Here is a 27,678-nt window from a genome sequence, read left to right as displayed (position 1 = left end):
CATCCATCAGGAACTTTTGTCGTCACAACTCTTGTTGCCTCGTTAGTCCTGGGAAGGTACTATCCTTAGCCGTCTGTGGCAACAAGAGACTTGCTGTCTTATCTTATTACTGGGAGTAAATTTTTTGGAAGGAATCTTTGGTATTACCTCTGCAATGTCCTGTCCAGGAAACATCTCTTGTTAAAAACTTATTCCAGTGCTGGAATATTACCTCCTAGACTTTCTATGAAAAGGCTTATTAGATTGAGTTGCTATTGGAATAAGTACACCATTAGAGCTGGGTGTGGTGGCTCCTGCCTGGAATCTTTCTTAGGAGGCTGAGGTGGGAGGATGCCTCGAGCCCAGGAGTTTGAGACCAGCCTGAGTAGCATAGTGAGACTCCATCTGTGTGTAAATAAATAAATGAATAAATAAAGTTTAAAAAAATTTTTAAAAGGCCTAAGTACATCATTGGAAATTCTAATCTAGAAGATGGATCCTACACATTAGAAAGATCCCTAAATTTTAAAAAAGATTAAATGGGATGAAGGGGTGGTTCTGGATCTTTGTAAACAGTGGCCCTATTTGTATCTATAGGAAAATTGAATTAAAAGAAAGACACGTAATAGTATCATGACTATTCTTAGAAATTCTCTTGACAAAATTAAAGAGCAACAGTCTGATCTAAAACAAATTTAAAATGATTTGTACTCTCAAATTGCCAGTTTTGGATCCTTTGTAGGATTTGCAATGATAACTACTCTATCTTGTCTAGTTAAAATTCTACACTTTCACCACCGTGGTCTGGGTTTGATTCCCAGTCAGGGAACTAGCCCCTTTTGTTTTGATATTTCTGTGACTTTTGACTTTTGGGGGTACCCATTTGTTAGTGATCCTTTTACTTTCCATGGACAGCTTCTGATTTCTTGTCTTCTTCTGTCTGTAGGGACACACAGGACTTTTAGGTCTTTGTGTGTAGATGCTCAGCTGAGAAGCTGAGACTCTAGAGAATATGGCCAGACAGAAATGTGGGTTGTCAGTTTGCAGCTAGTGAAACTTCCCATTCTTTGAGCTATCTTTGGGGTGGTTCTGGATCTTGTGGGCACGGCTTTGCACTTCTTTGGTGATGTCTTGTGTATCTTTGGTTAAGTCATAACTTTGGTGGTGAGTCACTTAGGGGGGTACCTTTGGTAAAAAAGTTCCAAAGCCAGGATTATCAGCTGTTTGTTCTGGCTAAAATCAGATAATTCTGATCATATGAAATTTGAAAGGAATTTTTTTTTAAATAGAGCTCTGTGGTCAGAAGGCTGCATAATTAAAAGCTGATATTCAAGATATTTATTTATTTATTTATTTACTTATTTATTTATTTTGAAGACCTTTCTACTTTTTCTCTTTGGATCTTGTTTCTGGGAATTTTTTTTTTTTCAGTCAACTGTAACAACTTTTGAAAATATATTTGGTCCTCTGTTCACTTCTTTTCTTGTTGATATGATTTTTACTGAGAAAAATGCAGCATTTTATTGGCCCTTTAGAAAGCTTAAAATTTCCCCAATTGGCTCCTTTAAGAACTGTTCTCCCTGGATGCTACCGGGCAACAAGTAGGAGGGTTGCTGCAGTGAGCCTTGAAGCCCAAGTGGAGCCTTTGCAGGTGCAGATTTTGGTGGTAGTAGCATATATATATATTTAAATTGTTCTCCCATTTACTCCTGCCCCTCTTTCCTCTTTGTCATCTTCGGTACCACATGAAACGATCTAGAAGGGGCTGGACACAGTGGCTCACACCTGTAATCCCAGCACTTTAGGAGGCTGAGGCGGGCAGATCCCTTGAGCCCAGAAGTTCAAGACCAGCCCAGGTAACATGGTGAAACACTGTCTCTACAAAAAATAAAAGAAAGAAAAAAACGATTAGCCGGCCATGGTGGTTAGCTGGGCATGGTGGCACATGCCTGTAGTCCCAGCTATGTGGGAGGACCAATTGAGCCTTGGTAGTCTAGGCTACAGGGAGCTGTGATCATGCCACTGCTCTCGAGCCTAGGCGACAGAGTGAGACCCTGTCTCAAAAAAAAAAAAAAAAAAAAGGAGTTGGGGTGGATCCAGAAGGGAACTTCTAATGATGCTGAGACCCAGTGAGGAACACAGAAAAAGGCACCACTCACCCACTTTTTGGGTCTTCTGTCTGCTCTTTACAGTCCAAAGAGTCATCAGGCAGGTTCCTTGCAGGTGTAAAGCTCTGCTCTTTTATGGATTGTGTTACCTGATCTCCTTGTCTTTTGAGTGTACCAGACATTACTTCATAATGTGAGGGAGAACTTGACCTTTCTGTATGTGGTGGCTGATAAGTCACCGACAAGAGCTCCAGTTTTGTAGGTGTCTGAGAGTGGTTGCCATGAATGGTTATTACAGAGGACTACTCATTTCTTTGCCCATCTGGATTAAAAGTCACAATTTGAACATTTGGAGGCCATGGAAACACTACCAATGGATGACTCTAATGGGGAATGGGCTGATTGTAGATTGGGTTGATTACCATTGGGTGGCCCTTGCAGCAGGATGCGCTGTGGAAGTACTGTGTAACCTGGTCCCATGGCATTTCCCTGTTTTGGGAAACCTGGTATTCAGTGTAAAAAAATGGGATCCTTGATTTCAAAGAGTCTAGATGCTCTGCCTTCTAGTTGTGCCTGTTTTTCACGTATTTAAATATTAGTTCCTAAAAACTGCAAGTGCTTTGTTGGCCCTATTTGTTAATGGCTTCACCCTGAGCTCAATGGTCTAGTTATAAATTGGAAACTGTTCAGGCATGGTTGGTCACATCTGTAATCCCAGCTCTTTGGGACGCTGAATTGGGAGGATCACTTGAGGCCAGGAGTTTGAGACCAGCCTAGGCAACATAATGAGACCCCATCTCTACATAAAATAAAAAATCTTAACCAGGTGGGGTGGTACATACCTGTATTCCCAGGTACTTAGGAGGCTGAGGTGGGAGGAGCCTTTGAGCCTAGGAGTTTGAGGTTGCAGTGAGCTATGATCATGTCACCAGGGTGACAGAGTGAGACCCTGTCTCTCAAAAAAAAAAAAAAAAAAAAAGGGAGAGAGAGAATGAAAATGAAAACTCCGCATATCTAAATAGATGGGTCTCCAAATTATGAGTTTCTGGCATTCAGCTGCTTGTTTTGAAAAGGTTTCTGTCTTTTCTCTGGGCTCATCTGTGTGCTTCCTTGTAAAATCATGTAATGAGTTCCTATTTTTTATTCACTTGGCATCCATTTTTAATCTTCTTGATTAACATACCCAAACTCTGTCTTGACAAACCTTAAATTCTTTCTCTGTGCTTTGAGATGTAAGTTTGCTACCCTGTTTTTTCTTTTTCTTTCTTTCATTCTTTCTTTTTTTTTTTTTTTAAGTTGAATTTCACTCTTTTGCCCAGGCTGGAGTGCAGTAGCATAATCTCGGCTCACTGCAACCTCCACCTCCCGGGTTCAAGCAATTCTTCTGCCTCAGCCTCCTGAGTAGCTGGGATTACAGGTGCCCACCACAATGCCTAGCTAATTTTTGTATTTTTAGTAGAGATGAGGTTTCACCATGTTGGCCAGGATGGTCTCATACTCTTGGACTTCAAGTGATCTGCCGCCTTGGCCTCTCAAAGTACTGGGATTACAGGCATGAGCCACTGTTCCTGTCCCCTACCCTGTTTTTTCCAAAACTTGGCAAGGGCTTCAGCCATGTGGGATAGATACACTTTAACTTGTTCCATTTACAGAGGCACAATTTAATCCAACTGTCCTTTTAAAGTAGTGAGTTTTTCCAGTTTCATGGCTAAAATTTAAAATGAAAGCTATAAGATTCTTGTGTCTGGTTTTTTTTCGTATACGTGTGTATATGTCTGAATATTGTCTACATGGTACCAAATTGATTTATAAATAAATACTCATAAATTAAGTTAATAAGCCCAAATGCTTTTCATGTTCATGTGACTTTAGTAACCTTTGATAAGTAACACTAATTTAAAAATTATTGGTAAAATAAAATAGAAATGTCCCAAGAATTCAGACATTTTTGCCTGGGTGTATTGGTCAAGCAGATTTATACTGTCTCTACTACATGTTTTAAGGTACTTAAACTGTTACTTCTGTGATATTTTTTAATATTTACTTGTCTGTGAGCTTATGTTTTGGTTTTGAGCCTTTAGATTCTGGAGTCTAGACAAGCGGCCTTTGTCAGGCCTGGGGTCACGTGTGTGTCCCTAGCACCCAGGCCTCATCCTCTCTGGACCAGCTGTGCCTCTTCGCCACGCAGGGAGGAGTCAGATTCTCTAGGCAGTCTTCAAAGCTCTGTTCATTGTCCTGGGCTCTGCATCTGGTACATAACAATTATAATTGCTAATTGCCTAGGTTTTCACTGAAAATTATGGTTACTAAGAGTTAACATTGTTGGCCGGGCACTGTGGCTCACTCCTGTAATCCCAGCACTTTGGGAGGCCGAGATGGGTGTATCACCTGAGGTCAGGAGTTCGAGACCAGCCTGACCAACATGGTGAAACCCTGTCTCTACTAAAAATACAAAAATTAGCTGGGCATGGTGGTGCCTGCCTATAATCCCAGCTACCCTGGAGGCTGAGGCAGGAGAATTGCTTAAACCCGGGAGGTGGAGGATGCAGTGAGCCAAGATCGCGCCATTGCACTCCAGCCTGGGCGATAGAGCAAGACTCCGTCTCAAAAAAAAAAAAGAGTTAACATTGTAATTAATATATGTAATTAAAACTGTTAGATATAAGAGAAACATGTTTGCAAAGTGTATAACAAAAGTAGGATGTGTTTTTGGAAAGTAAGGTTACAAATAAAGCATGAGAATGGCTTTTGTAAAAGAGAAAATAATTTTGTCTAGTTTAGAGGTTATTGAAGTATTGTTTCGAATTATTTTAGAATTGTGAAATGTGCTACACATCGTGGCACCCATTTATAGTCCCAGCTACTAAAGAGAATGAAGCAGGAGGATTGCTTGAGTCCAGGCATTTGAGGCTGCAGTGAGCTATAATTGTGCCACTGCACTCCAGTCTGGGCAACAGAGTAAGATCCAAGCTCTAAAAAAAAAATAATAAAAATTGTGAAATGTGATATACAAACTGGCATCACTCTGGTTCAGAGCACTAAAATGGAGTTGGAAAGCCATACTAAGAAGGACTACCTGCATGACCTGCAACCTTGCAAAAACAAAAACAAAACCCACAACCACTCAGGAATTTGCCTTGCCGCAAACCTTTGAACAGGGCCAAACTGCCACTTTCCAGGACCATAACATCCTTGGAAAACAACTGAATTCCTCCAGCACTGCAACTCCTAAACAGCAACAACCAATGAACTATGGAGTTGTATACTAAGCCAGCCATTTCCATCAATGATAATTCTTTCAAAACAACTTGTATAATCACTTTCAGTGTCCTTTAAAAAATTCCTACTTTACTTCAGTACTTTGGAATACAATTTGGCTTCTAACCTAATCTGTTTCTCCCAAGTCTGGAATTCCTAAGATGCCAATAAACATCTTGTCTTACTGCTTTGCAGTCTGGAATTTTGCCTTTTCTTGGTTGACAGAATCCAAGGGTATATTGTCGCAGGTGAGCAATGACTATCTGGGCCAGTGGTGCGGGAATAAAACAATTTACCAACACATTTGTAGGTAAAGAAGGCAGATTTATTAAAGAAAGTATGAAAATATGTTGCAAGGTTGCAATGGGCAGCCAACAAAAGAGTTGATTGCAAAGAAACAAAGGCTAGCTGGAGACTCTATAGGATAGTTCTTGGGCTGCACAGTGCTACTTTGAGTATTGATAATGCCAAGGTTGCCATGAGCTAACCTGCAGGTGTTTGGAGATAGTAAGGTGCAGGAGTGCTACATATCCCGGAACATGAAGAAAGGCCAACTTATAGCTTCTCTGCTTTCTCTTTTTGCTTTCCCTCAGTCCTGCCAGCCTGACTCCTTTTCCTTAATTAGGACTCCACATTTCACCTCTGACAGAGCAACAATGACAAATTTTTGGCATGTGGGTGAAGGTCTTATCTTCCAACTGCTTCCTGTTGGCCAGAGATGTAGAGTTGACCCTACCTAGGATTGTTAGTCAGGAGGTTGCATGGGCCTAAATCCCTGAATTGGAAGTGAAACTGGGCAGGGTTGCTGTGGGACCATTGGAAAACCGCATTTGCAGCCTAAAATTTTGTCTAGCTGCATCCAAATGAGAGTCATGGAGTTTCTTTCTTTTTTTTTTTTTTAAACTTTTAAGTTCAGGGGCACATATGCAGGCTTATTACATAGGTAAACTTGTGTCATGGGAATTTGTTGTACACATTATTTATTTTATCACCCAGGTACTAAGCCTAGTACCCATTTGTTATTTTTCCTGATCCTCTCCCTCCTCCCACCCTCCTCTCTCCAATAGGCCCCAGTGTGTGTTGCTCCCTTCTATGTGTCCATGTATTCTCATCATTTAGCTCCCACTAATAAGTGAGAACATGCAATATTTGGTTTTCTGTTCCTGCATTAGTTTGCTAAGGATAATGGCCTCCAGCTGCATCCATGTCCCTGCAAAGGACATGGTCTTACTCTTTTTTATGGGTGCATAGTGTTTCGTGGTAGATATGTGCCACATTTTCCTTATCCAGTCTACCATTGATGGACCTTTAGGTTGATTTCATGTCTTTGCTATTGTGAATAGTGCTGCAATGAACATACATGTGCATGTGTCTTTATAATAGAATGATTTCTATTCCTTTGGGTATATACCCAGTAATGGGAATACTGGGTTGAATCGTTGTTCTGTCTTTAGGTCTTTGAGGAATCACCATGAGGAATGGTGATTTTTTTTTTTTTTTTTGAGATGGAGTCTTGCTCTGTTGCCCAGGCTGGAGTGGAGTGCAGTGGCACCATCTCAGTTCACTGCAACCTCCACCTCCTGGGTTCAAGCGATTCTCCTGCCTTAGGCTCTGGAGTAGCTGGGACTACAGGTGTGCACCACCATGCCCAGCTAATTTTTGTATTTTTAGTAGAGATGGGGTTTCACCATGTTGGCCAGGCTGGTCACTGGTGTGCCACCATGCCTGGCTAATTTTTGTATTTTTAGTAGAGACGGGGTTTCACCATATTGGCCAGGCTGGTCTCGAACTCCTGACCTCATGATATGCCCACCTCGGCCTCCCAAAGTGCTGAGATTACAGGCATGAGCCACCGCGCCCAGCCACAAGCCACATTTTATACCTCTGTGTTGCCTTGTCATTGAGATGTATGATGCCCTTGAAAGGGGAGTGTGACCTTGGTGGGGAGGCATCCCTCTTCCTCTTCTGGCATGGGCAGGCGATCTCTAGAAATGGGAAGTGAGTGCAAACTGTTGGCTGTTGGGAGAGTAAGCACTTGCATACTAAAGTGGGAGTGGGGTGGGGTTAGATAAGGGTGGGGCGACATAGCATCCACTACTGCTTCAAAGTTGTGTTCCAACTGGACCATTTCTGTATACATGCAATAACTTTGTATTGAAAACCACTATGTGCTATGCATTGTGTTAGAAGCTTAGCATACAACACAGAATAATCTGTATCCTCAAGAAGCTTCCAGACTTGTGGGCAGTGAGGCAAGGAAATGTTTGCACTAGTGTGCTGGCTATTCTGGATATTGAAGCACAGGGGAGGGGCACCTGACCACCTCTGGGAGCCCAGGGTAGGCTTTTGACTCAGGCACTGAGGTGGCTGTTAGATGAAAAGATGCTGAGAGTAATATGTTTGTGAGGGGGATAGATGGTGTGGTCCCCATGGGACATGTAAGTGGATACACCCAGGGCTCAAGGGAGTTCTGGGCTGGTGTCATGAGAATATTGATGATATTTGAAGCCATGAAAATGGATGAGATCACAGAAGAGCGCATAGAAGGCCTAGGCCAGAACAGTGAGAAAGGTTGATATTTAAAGGATGGAGGCCAAGACTTATAAGGGAGATTAGGAAGGAGCAGCCACTGAAGTAGTTAGGTGGAGAACCTGGAAGAGAGGAACCATGAAATCCAATGTTGAGGATCTTTCAAGAAAAAGTGTCCCAAAAAGTCAAAGGCCAAACAAGTCAAAGAAAGGACTGAGGAGGATCTGGTAGATTTGATAACAATGAGGTAATGATGGTCCTCACAAGAGCTCTTTTGGTGGCGCTAGGAATGTTATGGACTGAATTGTATTTCTCCTAAATTCATTTGTTGAAGTCCCAACCCCCAGTGTGTATTTGGAGCTAAGGCCTTTAAAGAGGTAATTAAGGTTAAATGAGGTGATGAGAGTGCAGCCCTAATTAATAGAAATGGTGTTCTTTTTTTTTTGTTTGTTTTTGTTTTTGTTTTTAGACAGAGTCTTGCTTTGTCACCCAGGCTGGAGTGCAATGGAGCAATCTTGGCTCACTGCAACCTCCACCTCCCAGGTTCAAGCAATTCTCCTGCCTCAGGCTCCCAACTAGCTGAGATTACAGGTGCCCACCACCACACCCGGCTAATTTTTTGTACTTGTAGTAGAGACAGGGTTTCACCATGTTGGTCAGGCTGGTCTTGATCTCCTGACCTCAAGTGATCCACCCCCCTTGGCCTCCCAAAGTGCTGGGATTACAGGCGTGAGCCACTGTACCTGGCCAAGACAGGACTGCTTTTAAAGGCAGAGGCCAGGCACAGTGGCTTATGCCTGTAATCCCAGCATTTTGGGAGGCTGAGGTGGGTGGATCACGAGGTCAGGAGTTCGAGACCAGCCTGACCATGGTGAAACTCTGTCTCTACTACAAATACAAAAATTAGCCAGGCGTGGTGGTGCATGCCTGTAATCCCAGCTACTTAGGAGGCTGAGGCAGGAGAATTGCTTGAACCCGGGAGGTGGAGTTTGCAGTGAGCCGAGATGGCGCCACTGCATTCCAGCCTGGGTGACAGAGGGAGACTCCGTATCAAAAAAAAATAGAGAAAACATGGAATTATGAGCATGTGGAACACAGGGCCACTTTATAACAAGCCCACTAGAGATAAGTAACCCACTCACGAGATAATAGCACTAAGCCATTTGTTAGGACAGAGCTCTCATGCCATAATCATTTCTTTAAGGCCCCACCTCTTAATATTTTTCATTGGGAATTAAGTTTCCAACATATGAATTCTGGGAGACATAATCAAATCACAGCATTGACTCATTTGGTAGTATCTGCAACAATTAAAATACGCAATTGCCTCATTATGAAACTATTCTATTGAAATACTTGCACATGTACCCTGAGATATTTACCCAAGATTTTCTTTTCAGTCTTATTTGTAGGAATGAGAAATAGGAGACAAATGAATTGTGGTAAGTAGATTAATGGTTAAACGAATCATGGTACATTCAAACTGAGGAATTTTGTAGCCATCTGAAGCTTGTAGTGAGCAGTAAGATTACCAACATTGAGTGAAATGGAGTCACAGAACAGCATTCCTGGTGTTTATCAGTTATGTGAAACTAACAATTCAAAACCCTTCCTGTATGTCTGTTTGCTGATGCATTTTGATCAGGATCTGGAGTGCTGTATCAAAGCATCACAAGTAGACTCCTCTTTCACTTTTTATTCTTGAATGGCTCAGAATTGTGAACTCTTTATGAGCATGTATTTTACAATTTTAAAAGGTTTTAAATACTGGTGGCAAGATCACAATAGAAAGGAAGAGTTTCAAGACGTGAGTGACATGGGATAAACGAGGAGGCTCCCCAAGGATCAGATGATGGTGACAACAGTACCAGTAGCAGCAGGAGCAGGTAACATTCATTTAGAGTTGAGATGTGCCACACCCTGCTCTAAATGCTTTATGCATATCAAGCCCCTCATTCTCACAAGGAGTTTAGGAGGTGGATATGATCAGTCAAGGACATGGAGGCACAGAGAGGTGGAGCAACTCCACAGCTAGCAAAGCTGGGACTCAAAGCCAGGCAGTCTGGATGCAGGGCCAGTGCTCCAGCCACTGCCCCCTACTGCTGGCTGATGGTGGGGTCCAGAGCACAGGTGATGGACTGGCCTGAGAGGAAGAGGGAAAGCTCATTAAACCTCTGGATCAGTTTGTTGCTGCATTAACACTTTCCCACAAACGTAAAAGCTCAAAACCACCGTCATTGATTACGTCACGGTGGTGTAGGTCAGAAGCCTGAGCAGGCTCAACTGGGCTCTCGACTTTGCATCTCACAAGCCCCAACCCAAGATGTCAGTAGAGGTGGGCTTCCGTCTGGAAGCTCTGGGGAAGAATATGCATCCAGAATCATTGAGGGTGGCAGAATTCATTTACTTTCGGCTGTAGGACTGAGAGCTCCATTTCCTTGCTGGCTGTTAGTCAGGAACCTTTGATGAGAGTCTGCTGCATCCCTCACCATGTGGGCCCATTCAACTTTAAGGCCGGTGATGATGTGTGGAATCTTTCACAGGCTTGGACTCTCTTAATTTCTCTTTGATTATTAGCCATAGACAACTCTGGAGTTCCATACGGCTCTCATGATTTGGTTAGGAACACCTAGATGGTCTCCCTCTTCTTGTGCTTGTAACATAATCCAGTCACAGGAGTAAAATGCATCCTATTAACAGTACTGAAGATTAGGGGAGAGATCATGGGTCATTTTAGAGTTTTGCCTAACTTGCACACCATGATAGTGAGATGGTAGGATGCATTAGTGAGGGGAGGTCTGAGGGCTGATACTGTCTTCCTGGATAGGAGTAGAAAATGCAGAACCTGAAGGAAATGCCTGAGAATGAAGAAGGTTTAAATAGATGACTAACAAGCTTTTGGTTTGCTAGTCAGCATTTTGGGGTCAGTTCTTAAGTATTTGAGTTTGGAGATGATGAATTTGTGGGGACATCAATCCACATGGGTATGTGTTCTCCCTGTGCAGTCTGTACATACAAGCAGAAGTGAAAGATTTTAATTAAAGTTTCTTTTGGGAAAGCTGGACAAAAGGATGACAGGTCAGAGGAGATGAGATGACAGGCTGAAGTGATGTTCCCCAGAATCTAGGCCAGAAACAGACAAGATAGAGAAAACCAGTGAGAGAGAAGGGATAACAATTTACTTGCAAGGGCTGCAGGGGTGGATGGCTGGATTCCAGTTAAAGCAGGAAGTGGAAGGCTTCAGTAAGAGGGTAGAGATCTAGAGCACAGGTTCTCCAAGTGGGGTTCCTGAACCAACAGCGTCAGCATCGCTTGTTAGCAAGGCAGATTCCCAGGTTCACCCCAGACCTAGGAAATGGAAAATTCTGGTAGTTTTTGAATGGAGCACAGGAATCTGCATCTTTAGTTGATTTGGGTGCCTCGAAGGCTTGAGAATTATTGATGCAGCATCTCTCGTGTTGTGTAAGAATGCTTTTTATCATGAATGGGATTGCGGAGGGACAGTAGCCAATTCCTGGAAGAAGAGGATCAGCTCTACCTGGGTGGGAAATGCTGAGCATATGGCAGAGGACAGATGGCCTGTGTTCTGCATGACAAGGATAAGTGTAAGGCAAGGTTGAATCACTGGCCTTACAGTTTTCAGAAATAGTCCTGGCCATCCCATTCTTTATTGTGTTTGTGAGGTTGTATTCCAAGGCCAAAAATAGTAGCATTGACTGATGAAAGTTGGAGAAGGGTCAGTCTGGGCCTGGCTTGGCTGTTCCTTAAAAAGGAGGGAATCCAAACCCCAGGAAAAGCGGCAGAAAATGGGAGTGAGTTTCTGGGACCCTGACTGAGTGCCTAAAGCAGCAAGAGACCAGCGTTGGCCACAGAGGGACACGTTTGCCTATGAGCAAGATCCAGCTTCACTTTGGCTCAGCAAACGATGGACTTCCTCTCCTCCAGCTGCAGGAACACCTTGGCCTCCTGAGATGCCTCTACTGTGGCCTAGTCTCAGCTACAAGAGCATGTGTGGGCTGTGGTCAGGCAACAGGAAGAGGAAGAAAGGGAGATTTTGGGATGTGGGTACCTGACCCAGTATGGAAATCCCTGTATATTCTTAAACTTTTTCTGAGTCACTCTGTGAAAATTGTGGGACTTTGGCAGTAGAAAGCAAGTGAATTAGAATGCAGCCATACAAGGTTTTTCATTGTTTTAAGAACTCCCTAGCCCCCAAATCAACAAATCATGTTGGGTAAATATAAATGCACACTTCTGATATGGCAGTAAAGCCAAATATACTTGATATATAAAAACAGTGGGCCCACCCTATCAGCAGGTTCTACATTCGTGAATTCATCAAACTAGATAGAAAATATTCAAAAAAATAAATGGATGGTTCTGTCTCTATGGAACATGTGCAGACTCTCTTGCCCTTATTCCCTAAACAATACATTATAACAACTATTTACATTGTACTAGGTGTTATAAGTGATCTACAGATGAATTAAAGTATATGGGAAGATGTGTGTAGGTAACGGGCAAATAGCATGCCATTTAATATAAGGGACTTGGGCATCCACGGATTTTGGTATCTGTGAGGGATTGAGGGAGTTGGTCCTGGATCCAACCCCCTCAGATACTGACCACCGTAAGGTTCATACTTCTAAGTTTAAAATGTAACTATGTGTGAGTGAATGTGGATAGCATTTGCTAAGAAAAGCCCTGTACTTGCTTGTGATACATAAAATATTCACAAGAAACTAGTACCACTGGTAGACATTGGGGAAGGTAACTGGATTGAAAAGGAAGTAGAGTTTTCATGATTAAATCTTATGTACCTTTTAAATTTGTATCATGTATTATTTGTACTTATGTATCATTCATAAATAAATACATTCCATTTAAAAAATAAATAATGAGCTTTTATTATCCTCAACAACAGAGAAGACTCCAGCCTGATGTCTATGGGACCTGAGTCCACACTCGGAGGGCACAAGCTGTGGGAGGGCCTGGAAGACACGCCTCAGAGATTCTCCCAGTCCTGCCACCCTGTGGGAGACACTTCAAAGGAATCGTAAACTCATGTGACCAGCAGGGAGGACAACACTGAAGAAACTTTCCTGCCTAAAATCAGCTGCCGTCCAGAGCTAGCACCTGGAAGGAGACACTCCCTTTCCTGGGGTCACATTTTCACTGGAAGGCGGGTGGGAGCTCACTGCTGTGACCCACATATCCTCCTCTCTCAGCGTCTCTGCCCTGCTACTTTCTCTGACTGCATCTTCCTCTGTTCCTTGGTCAGTGTTTGAGAAGAGAATGTTGAACAAGTCACATCCTTGTCACTCTGAGTCAGAACTCTCATTTGACTTGGAAGATTTGTGCTTCCGTTTTTTCTTCTTTTTCTTTTCTTTCTTCCTTTTCTTATGCTTTTCTTTCTTCTTCTTTTTCTTGTGTTTCTCTTTACCTTCAGAGGAACTGGAGCTGCTCCCATCTTCATCTGAGGTAGAATCCTCCAGTAACTGTTTTAACTGCTGTATCCTAAACATTCAAAATTGATCAAAGAACAATGAGTTTTAGCTTTAATTTATAAATTTCTTAGATAAATACGTCATTCAAAAGCAGTATAAGAGGATGATGAATAACCATGTCACAAAGACAGTATTTTTATTTTTTACCTGTTTTCTCATTCTTCTCCACCTGAATGCCTACTTTACGTGACTGTAACCAGTGTACAAGCCACTTTGTATTCTTTTTATTGTCCTAGACATTTCTGCATGTTTCCACAGTCCTTACAATTGTAATTTCTAACAGACGCATACTTTACTAAACCATTCCCCTACTGCTCAATTTCTTAATCTACATCTTTAATAGTTATAATGCCACCAATTTGAAAAAACAAACCCTCCAATTTTTTCCACCTCTCTCTAATCATGTCTTTTTTTTTTTTTTTTTTTTTTTTAGAGACAGGGCCTTCCTCTGTCACCTAGGCTGGAGTGCAGTGGTGCAATCATGGCTTACTGCAGCCTCAACCTACTGGGGTCAAGTAGATCCTCCCACCTCATCCTCCTCAGTGGCTGGAACTACAGGTACGTGCTGCCATACTTGGCTAATTTTTATTTTTATATTTTTTTATAAAGATGGGGTTTTGCCGTATGGCCCAGGCTGGTCTCAAACGCCTGGACTTCAGCAATCCGCTGGCCTCGGCCTCCCAAAGTGTTAGGATTACAGGTATGAGCCACTGAGCCTGGCCTAAGTATAATTTTTAACAATAGCTCAGATCCCTAAAGACTCTGGAGAAGATAAACTGAATCACATGAAAATATCAATTATACTGTACAAGTAGACAGCACAACATGGGTTGCCAACATCAACTGCAGTGGCCAGAGAACTGGACCAAGCCAATGGCTTTAAGCTAACCCAAGGAGGAGGAGGCTGGCCTGCTCATTCCCCAACACTGGCCTTTTCAGCCATGACTCCTGCACTCCACATATTTTCACAATTGAAGTACCAAGTTTACTGCACCATTCCTCTAACACTAGAGTGGTTTTCTCCAACTTTATATAATTTTAAAGCTTTAAGGGGATATTGTTATCATCAGGACGACCTCACCTTACATCCTTTTCATGTCGTTTATTGTCTCTTATGATGTCATACATGGGATCTTCATGTGCCTTAAGGGTCAGAGAAGGTTAAGGTTTGGTTAGGCTTCTTGGACCACAAGTTAAATACAATGAAATGCCTATGTTATGAAAACCAGTTTATTTTATTTTTTTACTGTTTGATGTAGCTGCATGTTCAACATGTTCTAGGTCACATCACTGAAAACTCATTAAGGCTAAAAAATGGATTTTCCAATTAGAAAAATACAGGAAATGGCTACTCTCAACACACTGTCTTTGGGGTAGCCCTGCTCTGCAGGAGCAGTCACAGAGCTATAACACTGCCACCTCAAAAACAAAAGAAAAATACAGGAAATAACTGTCATCTAAAGAAAAAATATACGGACACTTTAATCTTACAATTTGCTCTTTAAAGACTGGGAAATTAAATCCCTGATTTTAGTCATGAAACATGACTTTTTTACACAGTAAATTTTAAAAAGTGGGGTTGAATAGATAACAATGTCTGTTTGAGAAAAAAAAAATCACTGTTCCAAGTTACAAGCAAAGACCACTTTAATAAGAATTCCTTTTTTTGTTAAAGAGCTAATTTGTCATACAAATGTAATTTAGTAAGCATGTAGTTAACAGCACACACTTTGGTCAAAGGGCTTCTGGGAATGTATTTTATGTGAACATTCAGTTCACTGGTGACTTTCTACTTCACTGATTTTCACTATCTCTGATAAATGTAAATTGACACTCTGGGACTTTACTTACCACTCTGAACTGCTCTAACTTTTGGTTGCCTTTGATAAAGAAAGGGCATTCTTTGTCACCCGTTCGGTGACCATACCGTTTGCAACGCCAACCTAAAAACAAAAAGAGAAATATTTCTGTAAGATAACACAGTTTCACCTACTCAAGATAAAGAATCAGCAGAATATATTCAAGTTCTTCGTCATTAAACTCTAATTCTAAAACAAAATATAATTATGGACAAGCCATGTAAGATCCCAGAAACAGAGGTAAACTAATTGCTTCCCCAAGCATCCTTTAGTCTTATACCTTTAGGAATAATATTCTATCACCAAGTATTTATGAAGCAATCCAATGGAAAATTACTTCAAAAGGTGATTTTTTTTTTTTTTTTTTTTTTTGAGATGGAGTCCTGCTCTGTCGCTCAGGCTGGAGTGCAGTGGCGTGATCTCAGCTCACTGCAACCTCTGCCTCCTGAGTTCAAGATATTCTTCTGTCTCAGCCTCCTGAGTAGCTGGGATTACAGGTGCGTACCACCACACTCGGCTAATTTTTGTATTTTTAGTAGAGACGGGGTTTTGCCATATTGCCCAGGCTGGTCTTGAACTCCTGACCTCAGGTGATCCGCCCGCATCAGCCTCCCAAAGTGCTGGGATTACAGGCGTGAGCCACCATGCCCGGCCCAAAAGGTAAATTTTTTTTAAAGTGTGTTTCGGTATATTTTTCAGAGTAAATGTTTTCATAAAGTATCTCTGCTTCTCATTTACTATTTTAGACACTATAAAAGCTTCTTTCTCAGGTTGAGTGTGTTCAAAACTCTCACTTTTAAGTAAATAAAATCACAAGTTCTCTTAGAATATTAATGTTGGCTGGGCATAGTGGCTCCTACCTGTAATCCTAGCACTTTGGGAGGCAGAGGCGGGTAGATCGCTTGAGGCCAGGAGTTCGAGACTAGCTTAGGCAACATGGTGAAACCCTATCTCTACAAAAATACAAAAAAATTAGCTAAGCCTGGTGGCACACGCCTGTAGTCCCAGCTATCTCAGAGGCTGATGTGAGATCACCTGATTCTGGGAGGTTGAGGCTGCAGTAAGTTGTGATCACACCACTGTACTCCAGCCCGGGTGACAGAGTGAGACCCTGTTTCCCTGACCCTGGTAGAAGGTTGCTTAATGTGTGGAAAAGGTAAAACAGAGGGTCTCTGGCCAGGGAGACCAGGGAGACATCAGGTAGGTCTGAAGGAAGCTGCTGCAATAGCCACAAAGGGTCACACGAATGAATGAAAAGCAGATGGACACATTTCCAGACTCCCTCCACTCGGCTCCCAGAACACTCATAGCATGGCTTTCCCTCCACGTGGGAGCCTTCTCTGGGAAAATATAACCCACCCAAAGAAGAAAAACTGATAGATACTGAACTCTGAGGCACGTTGTCTTTGCTCTTAACAAATGATCAAGGCAATAAAGCATTCCCATCAAAATTCTCAAGGAAACTGATTTTTTAAATTAGAATTCAATATTCTGGTAAAGTTAAAAATCTGTCAAAGACAATTCCAGAAAAGTAAAGGTCTTGACATTTTTATCTCCTATAAACCCATTTTGAAGGTAACTGCCATAGGATTTGTTATACCATAAGGAGAGAATATGATAATAAACAAGACTCAAGACATAGGAAAATGGGTGATCCAATACAGGAGAGAGGCTAAGGGGACCTGCAGAAAGATGGTGTCTTAGTCAGCTCGGGCTGACATAACAAAATGCCGTATTCTGGGTGGCCTAAACAACAGAAACTGGTTTTCTCATTAATTCTGTAGGTTGGAAATCTGAGATCAGGGTCCCAGCAAGGTGGGTTTGTGGTGAGAGCTTTCTTCCTGGCTTAAGATGACAGCCCTCTTTCTTCTTCACATGGCATGGGGGTGAGAGGTGGGGTGGATGCTTCCTTATCTAGGAGATGGAGAACATGCCTTGGCTGTAAGAGGGCTGTGATAACAAGTTAAATAAAGAAGTAAACACTCTTTGTAAATTGTGGCATGTAAGTTGCATGGATTAGGGAAACTCTCCCACACTCACACTGCATAACTTTGACTTCTTTCCCCAGTGGCATCCAAAGTCCTTTAGTTGGTGCATGAGCCAGAAATTCCCTGGCGTGTTCATTGCCTGGTACATCTGGTATGCAATCTTCTGGCTTAGTCTCATCTTCCTAAAAAAGGGAACAGGTATAAACAGCATGGCAAGAGCGCTGGGATTCTCTCCTGCTCCCCTTGGAGCCACCTTGCCTGGCTTTTTCCTGGGCTTCCGGTGCCAACATCATCTTAGTTACCCCTCAAAACTAGAAAAAAAGACAAGTTACACCTGATTGAAAAAACAGGAAACAAATGTACCAGAAGAACTATACCAAAAGCAATGTAGCTGTTCTTAGAGAAAAGTTATGGTGAAGCAGAAAAGTCTGTCCTTATATAGCAATGACTGGTGAGCTCCAAATTAGATTCTAAGATTAAAAAAAAAAAGTTTCACTACCTCAAAATGTAGAATTAAAGTAAACCAGGCTTCCTGGAATAATAGAAATGGCCTGTTATGCTAGAATAGTTTATTATACCCTGAAGGCCCTGTTATGTTTTACAGTCACATGCATGCTGTATCTCTGATGTGCATTTTTACCACTCAATAACTGCATTTATAATTAATGTGTTTTTAAACTTTTGGATTTTTTTAAGTTTCTATAAATATTAAATTTACAAGAGACTAATGTTTTTAAAGAATATTTCTTCGCTGAGAGTTATGAAACAGCAAGTTTTCTTGGCCGTGGCCTGCCACTCTAAGTCTCCCTCGTGCACAGACACCCTGGCACCTTGGCCAGGGAGCTGCAGGAGGGATGCCTGCACCGGGGAGCGGGACTGGATAGCTGTCAGATCTCCTCAGAGTTTACTGCTCTCTGAGCTGCTGAGCTCAAGAAACCAGCACAGGATGGACCGAGGGGCTGAGCCGGGTGAGGCCGACAAAGGAAAAGAGCTTAGAGATGCCATCCCCAGCAAGAGAGAAGAGGGGCATGGCCAAGGAATCCATGTGGGCCTGCACTGGTTCTTCGGGAAAGGGAAACATGGCTGATGAAATTTCCGCAAAGGCAGAGGCTTGTGACAAAACTAAAAATTTTGACCCCTCAGTCATCTGCAGGAAAAGAAACAGGCTTTTGGTAAAAGGAGATTTAACATCATGCAACCATTTTTCGTAACAAGTTACTGAGTCTACAAGTATGTCTAGTGGAATAACCAAGAGTACAAACTTCACACTAACCTTGATAAGCCCAGGAGGAGGTTTTTCATAACTGGAAAACAAAAAACAAAACCTTATCAACCATGTTAATGTAAACATAACACATCAAGTTACTGCAAAAAAGGGGCTGTAGGATTTTTAATCAGAGATTTTAGCAACAATAAGCTTTTATCACTGGTTTGCAGACGAGCAATCACCTGAGAAGAGCAGAACGCTTCTCCTCCCTGTGCTAAGCGGCACCTGCCATCTGAGACTGGCCAGGCCTTATTTCCATCCAGGGACTGAACCCAGAGGAGACCCAGAATGCTGAGCATGCAAGTCTCCAGATGGGACAGGCAGCAAGATGGGAAGGAAATTCTGAAGGCAAGGTGTTTGTGCACTCAAAGAACAACTCTCAGGCTCCTAAAGCAATTTGTACCTCCTCCCAAAAGAGTAATATGCAAATATTTTTAGCTCAGGTCTGTCCCTTGACCCTTTAAACCTTTAGGGAAGTACTTTTTTTTTTTTTTTTTTTTGAGACAGGGTCTTGTCATGTTGCCAGGCCGGTCTCAAACCCCTGGCCTCAAGCAATCCTCCCACCTCAGCCTCCTGAGTAGCTGGGACTACAGTTGTGTACCATGGCACCATGATACCTGGCTCTCTCATTTTAATACTTCAGAATGGCTGCAACATATAGAAACACTTAATGATTTAATGTTTTCTTCATTTGGACTCTTGTCTTATGCACAGTTTAAGGGACCCTTTAGAAGACAATGAATATTGGAAAAGGGAGTCAAGAATAGATTAAGGGAAGAGTGAAAAAATTTTCATTCGGCCAGGCGTGGTGGCTTGCGACTGTAATCCCAGCACTTTGGGAGGCCGAGGCGGGCAGATCACTTGAGGTCAGGAGCTCCAGACTAGCTTGGCCAACATGATGAAACCCCGTCTCTACTAAAAATACAAAAATTAGCTGGGCGTGGTGGCGGGTGCCTGTAATCCCAGCTACTTGGGAGGCTGAGGCAGAAGAACTGCTTGAACCTGGGAGGCAGAAGTTGCAGTGAGCTGAGATCACGCCATTGCACTCCAGCCTGGAGACAGACATTATACAAAAAATATATGGCCAATCAAACTGAGATCCAAATTCTCAAAAAAAAAGTAACTGTTCTTGCCAAGATGAAAATGAGTGTGATGCAATTGCACATTTGGAAATATAATATTATCAGCAATGGCATTCCCAAAGTCCATTTTACAAGTGGTTTTACAAGTTTAAAGAAGGGTGGTTCATATTGTTTCCTGGGGCTGAACAATTCATTAATGTAGTATACTAAAAAATATAACTACTAAATACAGATTAGAAAACTGAAGTGTGTTCATGTGCAGTTTAGGTTCTACAGTGTGACAGTTAAGAGGTACGCATTTATCTTTGCAGTCACTGTCACCCAAGCTGGAGTGCAGTGGCATGATCACAGCTCACTGCAGCCTCGAGCTCCTGGGTTCAAGCAATCCTCCTGTCTTGGCCTCCCAAAGTACTGGGATTCTATACATGAGCCACTGTGTCCAGCTGCAGTTAATTCTTAAGATAAAAAAAAAAGTTGATTGAGGTGCATTATTTTGTGCCATCTGAAAAGCCTTACTTAGTCATTCAGACTGTACTAACTTGCTCTGAGTAGGAAGAAAACTACAGTTATGTCTGAGGGGAGACACGCTGTCTTTTCAAGTGTGTACAGAGTAAGAAATCTTTTGTTAAGTGTTTCAAATTACTCTTTCTGTTGACTGTTGAGATGGATTTTCTTTGAGAAGAGTCCCTAACACAAGTGTACTCCATTCCACACAATTGTTCCTGCAGCTGCATCCAAGGGGCTGCGTGGCAGAGGTGAAACTGCCACATACACCCAGAAAGTCCACTCTGTTATGCCTGGCAGCCCAGGAGCTATTGAGTGACAGAGTGTTGGAGCAGGTGGAAGCCTCGGATGCCCTCAGGGGCCTGGCAGGCAGGGTCACCGAGGGAAAACTGTGGTGGAGACTCAGGAGACTCCATCACATCAGGGATGAAAAGATTTGAATTCAATTTATAAAAGAGCACTGTGGAGCTTCCCATTTAACATGGCCAACTGACCAACATGCTTATCTATCTCCTTCCCCAGATGCTTTAAAAATGACAGTGAAAAAATAAAAAGGCCATAAAGATATCCCAAAAGGAGGCAACATCAGAGGAAGTTTTCAACAAATTTGGGAAAGTGGAAATGGCAATGGACTTCCTGGGGTGGAGGAAGTAACAGTTTTCAGAAGATGAGGCTTCCTTCCTAAGGCTTCCTTCCTACAGCCAGGAGGCTGCCTGCTCAACACTTGAAGGAGGCTGCAGGGTTAGCCTCTCCAACTCAGCAACACTGGCAGCCAGGCAAAGATCCCTGGCCCCCAGGCAGAGGACTCAAGACCCTTTTCTAGAGGAACTTAGGAGCCCCAGAAAAAAATCTCCAACTACGGACATTTGGAAGTCTCTTGATAAAAAGGGTACCCTGCAGCATGAGCGCCCTATTATGAAGCTATCTGATCAACAAACAACACCTTCTCTCTTTTTTCTCTCCCACACACAGCTGCCCTTGACAAGAGCTGTATAGCGCCTACTCTTAAATGAGTTGATGCCAGAGCAGCGGCTCATGCCTGTAATCCCAGCACTTTGGGAGGCTGAAGAGAGAGGATTCCTTGAAGCCAGGAGTTCGCGACCAGCCTGGGCAACATAGTAAGATTCCATCTCTTAAAAAAAGTGTAAAAAAACTAGCTAGGTGTCATGGTGTGCACCTGCAATCCCAGCTACTCTGTAGGCTGATTCAGGGGGGATCACTTGAGCCCAGGAAGTCGAGGCTGTAGTGAGTTATGATCGTGCCACTGTGCTCCAGCCTGGGTGACAGAATGAGAGCTTGTCTCTAAAAAACACAAAACAAAACAAAATATGGTTGAGATTCAAGAATACCCAGATATTAGAGAGAGAAAAAAAATTACTAAATGGAAGACAGCAATCAAAAGAAAAGGCAAACAAGAAATAGAGGCAATGTAGGGAACAAAAGACAACAAAAAAGAAAAACGAGTAAGTATCCTCATAGATGAGTGAAGATATTTCACTTATGAAACAAGAACAGGATAATATAAAAAACAATTTGCAGAATTAGAAAAAGCTTTTTGATTTAGAAATATAACAATTAAATATGTTTAGTAGAGAAAAAGATACATCTACAAAGCACAATGAAAATACAAAGAGACAGAAGAGATAGAGCAACAGAAAATCAACAGAAGGAAAAAACAAAATTGGGGAGAGGAAGTAAGACATAAATTTATGTACGTAGTTAATGCATTTATGACATGTCAAGAAAAAAAGAGTCAACTGCACAAACTGGGGAACAACACACACTGGGGCCCACTTGAGGGTGGAGGGTAGGCGGAGGGTTAGCATCAGAAAAAATAACTCTTGGGTACTAGGCTTAGTACCTGGGTGATGAAATAATCTGTACAACAAATCCCCATGACATGAGTTTACCTGTATAACAAACCTACACAGGTACCCCTGAACCTAAAATAAAAGTTAAAAAAAAAAAGTCAATTGGAAAAGACTAACATTATCATGAAACTTCAGGATGGCAGCGATAAAGAATAGTTTCTTAACGTTTAAGGGTGACGTGAACTTGAACAGGTAACTTATAAAAGAAAGGGAGTCAGAATGGCATCAAACTCCTTAGCAGTTTTGGAAGCTAGAAGATAGTGATGTACTATCGTCAAAACTGAGTGAAAATTGTTGTTACTATTTTCCTCCTGCCTCAGCCTCTGGAGTAGCTGGGACTACAGGTCCATATCACTGTGCCTGGCTAATTTTTAAATTTTCTGTAGAGACAGGGTCTCACATTGTTGCCCAGGCTGGTCTTGAACTCTTGGCTTCAAATGATCCTCCTGCCTTGGCCTCCCAAAGTGTCGGGATTACAGGTGTAAGCCACCATGCCCAGCCCAAAAATGATTTTTGACCTATAATTTTATACCTAGTCAAATTATGTACCAAGTTTTAGGATAGAATAAAGACACCTTCAGATATGCAAGGTGTCAAAAACTTTACCTCCAATGCACTCTTTCATAGGAAGTTGCAGAATTGGCTTTGGTAAAATGTGAGAGTAAACATATAAAGAGGAAGACATGGAATCCAGGAATGAGATGCAAGATAGGAGAGTGGGAAAGGATGCCCTAGGACCACTGCTGGACCAGGTCTACAAAGTAACCAGTGTACTGAAGGACAACAGAATGAAGAGTCTAGGTAAAAAATGAACTGATTAATTACCTGATATGTAGTTATGTGTGGAAAAAGTACTATTGGGGCTCAGAAAATGATACCCCAAAGTATGGTGCTTTGGCATGCTGAGTACTTTGAACTAAATGAGATTAGAGAAGGCCTCAGAAGAAAGTTGCTGACTTTCTCTTGCCCTCCTGTCTCCTGCCCTGCTTTCTTCCCCAAAGCAGTCAGAGAGGCCAGAATTCCTCTTTTCCACAAGTGGGCCATAAAAACTAGAACAAGTCTCCCACAAAGCAAGCCAGAAGTCCTACAAATAACTTTAATTGTTTTTTTAAAAAAGATACAATCTCAGTGGAACTTTTAAAAAAATATTTAAAATAATAATAATAAACTCCTACAAATATTACCCTAACATTTCCTTGCCTTTCTGTGTCAGAGCTGGCCATAAAAAAATTAGCTGACCTACTTTGTTTGATAGATCAGGACCCCTTGTTCCAGAAAGGATCCTGCCCCATACCTGGGAGGAAGTAATCGTACACAGAGAGGCCTGAAAAATCTGAATAGACAGAACTTGCTAGATTTTCCCTATTACCACTGTATTATACCCTTTTTTGTCCAATTATATTTCTACACTGCTATACATTCTTCATCCAAACTAAGCATAAAAATAGTTTCCTCTGGGTCTCTGGGTCTTCCTTTCTCAACGTTCCCGTGTCACATAAAACTTTGATTAAATATATTTGTTATGCTTTTTTCTTGTTGACCTATCTTTTGTTATAGGAGTATCTGCTGTGACTCCTATGATAGGTAAGGAAAGATACCTTTTCACCTTTATGGTACTCAGATTTTGGAGACACTGGGGGAAAAACAGCAGTAGAAAATTAAGCAAGTGAAAAACAAAGGCTCTTATTAACTACTTAAAAGTTAACAATAGTATAGAAAGCAAAATAAATCAGAGTACACTACTTGGCTCAAAAGTGAGTAATAATTCATAGTTATATTGCTGTTTTTTGTTTGTTTGTTTGTTTTTGAGACAGGATATCACTCTGTTGCCCAGGCTGGAGTGCAGTGGTGCAACCATGGCTTACTGCAGCCTCAACCTCCCAGGCTCAAGCAGATCTTCCCACTTCAGCCTCCCAAGTAGCTGGAACCACAGGCATGTACCACCATGCCTGGTTCATTTCTTTTTTCCTTCTTTCTTGCAGAGATAAGATCTATAAATGCTGCCCAGGCTGGTCTAGAACTTCTGGCCTCAAGCGATCTTCCCACCTCTACCTCCCAAAATGCTGGTATTACAGGCGTGAGCCACAGAGCCCAGCCTAGTTATAATAATGTTAATACTAAGCATTCGTTTAGCAAAAATTGATATGATGGAACTATACTGGAAGATTGGAAACAAGAAGGGTAGGTAAAGAACTAAATCCTTACTGTGACAAGAAGTTAAGAGGCATGTCTAAGATGTTGAATTGATGTAAACAGTATAAATATACAATTTAGGAATATACAGTTGGCGGGCGCAGTGGCTTATGCCTATAATCCCAGCACTTTGGGAGGCTGAGGTGGGCAGACCACTAGGTCAAGAGATCGAGACCATCCTGGCCAACATGGTGAAGCCCCATCTCTACTAAAAATATAAAAATTAGCTGGGCATGGTGATGCACACCTGTAGTCCCAGGTACTTGGGAGGCAGAGGCAGGAGAATCGCTTGAACCCAGGAAGTGGAGGTTGCAGTGAGCCAAGATTGCGCCACTGCACTCCAGCCTGGGTGACAGAGTGAGACTCCATCTCAATAAATAAATAAATAAATAAAATAAATATACAGTTAAATCCCAGAAGTAAAACCTAAAAGTTTACACAGAGAAGCCTGGTTTGGGAGGGGGAAGAGGGACACAGGGAATATGAGTGGTTACCGAGGAGTTGGGCAGCCTATTGCTATTTTTTGGTAGCACTTTTAGTACTATTTGAATTTTAAAACTACATATTACTCTGGTATAAATACAATTTAAAGCTCAAACAAGATTCTGAAGTAGCCAAAGCAAATGTCTCAACGGCTCATTCAGTTTTAAATCTCAGAAACTGGAAAAATCCCACCAGTCAATCAGACACCTGGGTTCAGCTCTAGATTTGCTGGTTAACTGGTCAATGTATGCTTGATCACATGACTTAACCACTGTTCCTCCATTTTTTCATCTGTAAAAGTAGGTTATAATCTCTCTCATCTGTGAAAAAGCTCTCTGAGCTACAAATAAGTGGAATTAACCATCCTCTAGCATCCTATAGCTAAATATATTGAGGGCTGGGCAGGGCCAGGCATTCTGGTGCTTATGCTAGGGGAAGATCTTTGAACACCTGACTTCCCTGGGAGACCAAGAGCGCCACATAGTGACTTGAAAGGGCCAGGACTGCCCTGTAACGTGGATGCCCACAATGCAGGGTCTCTATCCTGCAACCCCTGCCCTGCTAAGGCGAAAAGTCGTTCAGAGCGGGGCACACTGGAAAAAGAGCAGGCCAGGTCCCAACATAGGAATTTATCTCACATCAAACCTCCCAGAAGGTTAATTATAAAGGATTTTAACTCTTTGAGGATCTTTTCTTATATGAATTATGTTTTTTTTTAAAGTAGACAAATTAAACTTTACTTGAGCAAAAAACTGTTTTCAAAGAGGGCACCCCCATAACCAGAATAGGTCCAGAGCAACTCTCAGGCTGCCACCTGGTGGGATAACATTTATGGACAGGAAAAGGAAAGTGATGTACAGAAAAGCAAATAAGGTAGAGAAATAGCTGGATTCCATACAGCCTGGCGTTTGCCTTCTTTGAACAGGGTTTCAAAGGCTGACCACCTGTGACGGCCTGAAAATCAGCTGCTGTGATTGTCTGAGACTCAGGTACTTATAACAGTAGGTTACAGTCTGTTTACACATCCACTTAGGTTACAGTTCACTAAGTATAGAGAAACTTTTAGGCTAAACTTAAAATATTCAAGGAGGCAGCTTTAGGCTATACTTAATTTAACACCTACTTAGCACAGGTAACTAGAAGTAGCTAAAACAGAAACGAATTCTTGAATAACTGAGTGAATGCCACAGTTAGAAAAGGTTGTTTTATGCAGCTAATTATAGAATCACGGACAAGAACTGAAAGAGTTGCTGCCTGAACTTTCCACCCGAGGTCTGTGTTAGAATTTAGGAAACGCCACCCTGATAAATGACTGCAAAAGACAAGAGTGCACCATCCCCAAACATGCCACCCTGGCATATTGATGACTTTGAGCTATAAGTAACATAACCAAACAAGACAGGATAACTTACTCAGCTACCCCTCAACTGCTTAAAATAAAGTATGATTGCTTTTTTTCCTTTTGTTCTTATTATTTTTCGACTCGTCTGTTGTAAAGAGAAATTTACACCTATAAAGGAAATTTTCTGTAGTAAATGTATCTGTATCAGGAAGACAGCTGCTTGGCGGCAACTTTTATCGCCTGAGCGCCTCATCGGGATAACAAAGCAACCTTTATTCACCATACATTTCCCCCCTCACCCTTCCATAAGGTCTCCACCACGCCCCAAAAGGCCCACGCCCCTATTCCCTGGCCCTTCTTTCAGTCTCCCACTTTTGCGGCCCTCTAGTGCACGGGTACATAATTAAAAGTTTTTCTCCTGTTAATCTGTCTTATGACAATTTAATTTGTGGCCCAACTTAAGAACTTAGAAGGGTAGAGGGAAGCCATATTTCCTTCCCCTACATTTGAATCTTCTTTACACCACAATCTCCCGGGTCATCCGGACTCTCCTGGAACCCCCTGGAGCTAGGGAAGCGCAGGGCCTCCCAAGTCAGTTTCTGCTTGGTGCCGAGCGGCAGTTGGCTCCCTGAGCGCCCCTCGCTCCCCACCAGGAGGACGGACTTCAAGTCCTTGACCGCGGCGCCCGACATCGGTCGCCCGCACCAGGCTCCTGCCGGGCCCGGTCCCCCTGCCTGCTCGTGGGGGCTCGGAGGACCCCGCCTAGCGCCCACCACGGCGTCCCGCGCCCCGGGCCCCTGATTTCAGAAGACGGGCCGCGCGCGGACGGCAGCTCGGGACTCACAAGGACTCCAGGTGCTTGAGTTGCTGCAGCTGCTGCGCGTCGTGCCGCCGCCGCTTCTGCTCCCGACGTCGCTGCAGCTCCTGCTCCGGCGGCTCACGCGGTCGCCGCGCGCCCGCAGGCGCCGCGTCCTCGCGCCCAGGCCGGGACGACATCTCGGCCCCCGCAGCGCGGCTCGGGCAACCCCCGCGGCGCGGCTCCGGCGGCGGCGGCGGCGGCGGCGGCCAAGAGAGCACTTCCTCCGCGCGGCAGTCGCGGGGCTCCGCAGCGCCCCCTCCCGCCGCCGCCCCGCAACTCACCCCAGCGGCCCCGAAGTCTCAGCCTCGGCCGCCTGATCCCCGCCTCGCCGCGCCGGGCCCCAAGTCAGGGCTCCGGGTCTCGGGCCCAGCCGCCAGGCAGGCTGCTGCGGGTGGGTGGGGAGCGCCGCCTAGCTGGAGCCGAAGCGGGGCGGGGCGCTGGTTGGGAGCCTGGGTGAGCTTCCTGGAGACTGGAGGTTCCCGCCCGGCCACACCCACCTCAGGTATACTAGCAACAGTCACACAGGGATGAGCAGATGAACTGCATTCATAAAAAAATGTTCAAATTAGCCAGGCGTGGTGGCGGGCGCCTGTAGTCCCAGCTACTTGAGTGGCTGAGGCAGGAGAATTGCTTGAACCCAGGAGGCAGAGGTTGCAGTGAGCCGAGATCGTGCCCCTGCACTCCAGTCTGGGCGAAAAAGCGAGATTGTCTCTCAGAAGAAAAAAATGTTCAAAAAGTGAAATATATAAACATATAATTATGTTCGGTAATTGTGTGCACCCAGCTTTATAACTGCGGTCGTCTGAAATACCATGAGAGACAACCTAAGTCTTTTGACAGAATGGGTCA

General features: G+C 43.1%; 1 protein-coding gene and 1 long non-coding RNA gene across 2 annotated transcripts; one reads left to right on the top strand and one right to left on the bottom strand.

The window, feature by feature from the left end:
• Nucleotides 1–12,756: 12,756 nt before the first annotated feature.
• On the bottom strand, nt 12,757–27,020 carry RP9 (RP9 pre-mRNA splicing factor). The gene is made up of 6 exons (XM_002818070.5): nt 26,815–27,020; nt 18,502–18,532; nt 17,281–17,410; nt 15,233–15,324; nt 14,463–14,524; nt 12,757–13,391 (listed from the first exon to the last, which is right to left on the bottom strand). Exons 1-6 carry the CDS (start codon nt 26,964–26,966, stop codon nt 13,193–13,195), a joined length of 666 nt encoding a protein of 221 aa, XP_002818116.1. The 5' UTR covers nt 26,967–27,020; the 3' UTR covers nt 12,757–13,192.
• On the top strand, nt 13,795–22,068 carry LOC134761761 (uncharacterized). Its single transcript, XR_010140850.1, has 2 exons — nt 13,795–13,939; nt 20,604–22,068. It is a non-coding gene; the product is annotated as an uncharacterized LOC134761761 (long non-coding RNA).
• Nucleotides 27,021–27,678: the final 658 nt, after the last annotated feature.

The sequence above is a fragment of the Pongo abelii genome, chromosome 6 (genome assembly GCF_028885655.2).
Source record: "Pongo abelii isolate AG06213 chromosome 6, NHGRI_mPonAbe1-v2.0_pri, whole genome shotgun sequence".
Classification (NCBI taxonomy): domain Eukaryota; kingdom Metazoa; phylum Chordata; class Mammalia; order Primates; family Hominidae; genus Pongo; species Pongo abelii.
Note: the sequence above shows the minus strand (reverse complement) of the source record. Positions and strands in the feature narration are given on the sequence as shown.